Below are 4,283 nucleotides of genomic sequence, written 5' to 3' on the forward strand. Positions count from 1 at the left end.
TGATTGATTGATTGATTGATTGATTGATTGATTGATTAAACTTTTCACATTATAATGTAATATAGCTCTATTTTTTTTTTGCCTGGGTGATAGCTCTACGCTTCCATAGTATGTTGCTCAGTAGCATTTAGTACTTATTATTTACTGTTACCTATGCTTATGTTGGTTGTTGCTGTGGTTTTCCTACTATGTTGCTTTCTTTTCTTTTTTCCAGTAAGTGTTGAAACAGATTTTCAGTGTCTTTTCTTTCTTTATCCCTCTTGTCTGCTCTTTTTGTTTCCCTCTCCTTCTGTTAATTCCCAACTTCTCGTTCCTTCTTCTTTTTCTTTGCCATCCCCCGGTCCTGTTCATTTCTATTGTAATAACTTAAAATTTAAAACAAAACAAAACAAAAAAACTAATAAAAATCTATTAAACTATGGCAATCAAGTGGACTGTTATAGCAAACATTTTCTCACTTGGGAAAATAGATCCATCCAAAGGTTGATTCTGTTCATCTTGACATCCAGATGAACAGAATAAACTTTTGGGATTTACTTACCTGGGTGATTGGCATGTATCAAGACAAATCTGTTTGGAATATTTTTTGACGTTCAGACAATAATTATTATTGCTACAGTGCCAGACAAGACAGGCAACAGACGATAGACCGCAGAGTTGCAGGGAAAGATACGATCCAAATGCAGGACTCTTATGATGAACAGTGAATTTATTTACAAAGTCCAATGAAGAACAACTGCTTGCAAAACCCAGCACTGTGACCCCATGGCAATTCTCCCTGAATCCCACACAGTGCAAGTGTCCATAAAAAAGTGACAACAGCAACTCCAAAAACTTCCGTTCCCAACAGTGGTTCCGCTCCGTGAAAAACACACTTCGCTCCTGATCCAAGTCAGACTCAAGAATCCAGCGCCAACTGGATCTCAGCCACACTCTTAAATAGGGCACTCTTGACGAGGCTATCAGTTGCAGTTGGTGACAGCTGATGAGTGGCAGATGTGGCAGGCTCCAGTGTGAGAACACTTCCAGGTTGCAATCCCTCAGAGACCGAAGCATCCGGGAGCATAAATGAACATAAACACACAGAAAAGGAGCATAAGTACAGACCCCCCCAGGCAGGACGACCCCCGAGGATCGTCAGCTTGAGGTAAATACAGAAACACATGAGCCTTCGGCTCTCAGACCCAAGCCATGACATTACCACATATTTGACTATGTTAAGAGCCTGTGTCTCTGACCAATCAGAGAGATTCTCACATGGTCATTTTTGCTTAGTGCACGACTGCCCTTTGTCACCGATTCTGTTCATAGTTTTGGACAGAATATCTAGGCTTAGCAAGGGCTGAAGGTTTCTCCAGCTTGCAGTGGAACAATTTGTGCCTGAGTGTGAAGTGAAAATTGTGCAAATCAGCACCTCCATATCCACTGCAAGCTGTTCTCTGCCAGAAAGGTTGAGTGCCCACTTGAGTGCCCAGGTTGAGCCCGGGACAAGTTACTCCCCGAAGAGGAGGAGGAGGAGGAGTATCTTGGTTTATTGTTAACAAGACCTCTAATTTCGTGCTTAATGGTTCAGATAAAACTGAGGTTATTGTATTTATAACTGGCTGACACCCTCTCTACTTTTAGTACTTTTGGATATTCATTAAATTTCATTTTAGTAATCAATTTAAGTCAATTTTACTATTCAAGAAAACAGATTTTTAATGTAGTATATTGCTGTAAAACTGCCTCTCATCACTCTGTTTTAACTGCTTTCCCACTCATAGAAAGTTTTTTATAACAAAAATGATACAGGTATTTACATATGTAACTGCTGTAGTGCTGTAGCGGGACAAGCAAGTAACAGAAAGAAACATTGGCAACATGTGACTTATCATGTTTGGATGTATAACTATATGAATAATAAAACATTTAACTATGTAAATATAGTTAGACATATTCAATGTTATAAAATTAAGGTTGTGATTGAAGAGAAGCAGCTTAAAAAATGGTTTAGAAGTAAAGATGGTTTGATGTGTTTCATGCGTATAGAGTTGTCTGACAGGAAAAGCTACATTTTCACAAGACGTTGCCACAGCAGATTTTAGTCAGACACCATTCCTGATGCAACACCACAGAGATTTGTTTCTCATATTGGTTTCCCCACTGTATTACAAATCTAAATAATCCACCAGGTCTTCAATTACGCTTATACGAGGTGTTTATGATATGCACAAGCATGATGCAGATGTTAGTGGTGAATCTGAAAGGGTGTGTCACACATCTGCAGCAGTTTACTACCAAAGAAATTAACTGAGATCATTTCCAGCAGCATGAAGGGAAAAACAAGGCAGGCAATATCTAGTATATGTAGTATCTACTACGTAGTATCTATTAGTACTCTGGGCTATTTCACTTCAAATTTTCTTGTACTTTCCCAGATATAATATTCTAATATGAAAAATGTTCTGCCTGAAAGTTGGAATGATTTGATTATGTAGAAAGAAAGATGTTTTGAATAACTGCACAAAACCGATTAACGACAAAATGACTTCACCTTAGCTTTAAGTTTTAATACAAGGAATGATGTTGGCCTAAGAAAGCAGCTTATTTAAATGTTTAGAAATTTCCTTCATTTTAAGCCCATAAATGAACGGATTTAGCAAAGGCTGATAGAGCATTATTTGTAATGTCATTATTATGCGTGTGGTTTTTGGAAAATCTGATTTCACACGAGCTATGCTTACATCATACACAAAAAAAGCTGAATAACTGATTAAAACTAACATATGGGGTAAACAAGTCTCTGCAGCTTTCTTCCTAATTTCTTTACAACTTCGATGAGAAACTATAAATAGTTTTGTGTATGTGAAAACTATAAAGAGCATAGGAAGTATTGAGAGATCTACCAAAGCAACCACACCAAAGATAGTAATTAATCTTGATCTTTCACACTGAAGAGTGTAAACTGCATTATTACAAAATATTCCTTTTATATTAGAGTCGCACAGCTTAGCTCCAGCACTTGCTATTGCTAGGACAGCAACATGACAAGCAGGTACAAGCCAAGCCACGACCAGGAAAATACCCACAGTAGTTTTTCTCATGAGAGTTTGATAATCCAGAGGTTTACATATAGCCACATATCTGTCATAGGCCATAGCAGCCAACAGAAGGAATTCTGAACAAGCTAGAGTATAAAACGTAAAAAACTGAAAGAGACAGGCTGAATATGTTGTGACTTGTTTTTCAGATAAAAAGTCAATCAGCAGTTTTGGGTAAATAGTTGTGCTGTAAAGAACAGAGTTAAGTAGCAAAGCTGCAATGAAAATGTACATAGGCTCATGGAGGTTTTTATGAATCCAGATGAGATACAGAATAGTAGAATTAGTGCAGATTATTAGAATATATAATGTAAACATAACAAAAAAGAAAACATATCTGTACTTATTAATTTCTGTGTACCAGTCTAGAGTTAGATATGTAACATTTAATTCTTCATCCATGAAGACAAAACATAAAAAACAACTTGTAAAACCAGTAAAAATCCAAAGCAAAAACAAACAAACAAAAAATTAATTCAAAATTATACCAGTATTCAACTCTTACTGTGTCTCGTGTTCATAAAAAATATCTGAAATCTGTCTCTGAGCACCTTCATCATCCAAACACACACAGTGTATCATGCAAAACTGTATAAGGTTTTTATCAGGTTAACTCATCCTCAAGAGAGAAGGTCTGAAATATGATTGTTCAGTCTCTTGTAATTTAGGCTTTAGGAGTGTACAGTTAACCTCTCCTTTCCATTCAGTGTGAACTGAATTGTTTGTCATATCATATGTTTAATTTCAACAGTGAAATTTCAGTAGTTTAGGAAGAATATATTTTTTGAGGATTTTTTTTTAGTTTTATAATATGATGTATTCATCCAACACATGGTTCCAACACTAGTGCCAAGGAAATCAGTTTCCTTTTTTTTAAAAATAATTTCCTTTATATTACGGACTTACAAAAATATCTTTTTATTATAAAGGTAAAGTGCAGGACAAGCTTGAATTGGGCTATTCATAGAATTACAGTGGCTTGCAAAAGTATTCGGCCCCTTGAACTTTTCCACATTTTGTCACATTACAGCCACAAACATGAATCAATTTTATTGGAATTCCACGTGAAAGACCAAAACAAAGTGGTGTACACGTGAGAAGTGGAACGAAAATCATACATGATTCCAAACTTTTCTTACAAATAAATAACTGTAAAGTGGGGTGTGTGTAATTATTCAGCCCCCTGAGTCAATACTTTGT

The 4,283-nt window shown here is 36.2% G+C and overlaps 1 protein-coding gene across 1 annotated transcript; it reads right to left on the reverse strand.

Annotated features, from left to right (window-relative positions):
* Positions 1-2,573: 2,573 nt before the first annotated feature.
* LOC102300726 (olfactory receptor 2AT4-like) lies at positions 2,574-3,485 on the reverse strand. Its single transcript, XM_005953414.1, has one exon. The coding sequence runs from the start codon at positions 3,483-3,485 to the stop codon at positions 2,574-2,576; it is 912 nt and encodes a 303-aa protein (XP_005953476.1).
* Positions 3,486-4,283: the final 798 nt, after the last annotated feature.

Source organism: Haplochromis burtoni, unplaced genomic scaffold (assembly GCF_018398535.1).
Source record: "Haplochromis burtoni strain Fernald_Lab_line unplaced genomic scaffold, NCSU_Asbu1 Contig_4206, whole genome shotgun sequence".
In the NCBI taxonomy this organism is placed as follows: domain Eukaryota; kingdom Metazoa; phylum Chordata; class Actinopteri; order Cichliformes; family Cichlidae; genus Haplochromis; species Haplochromis burtoni.

Excerpts from the sequence above, each read along its gene's own strand:
- LOC102300726 (XM_005953414.1), bottom strand. The coding sequence starts at position 3,485 with ATGGATGAAGAATTAAATGTTACATATCTAACTCTAGACTGGTACACA.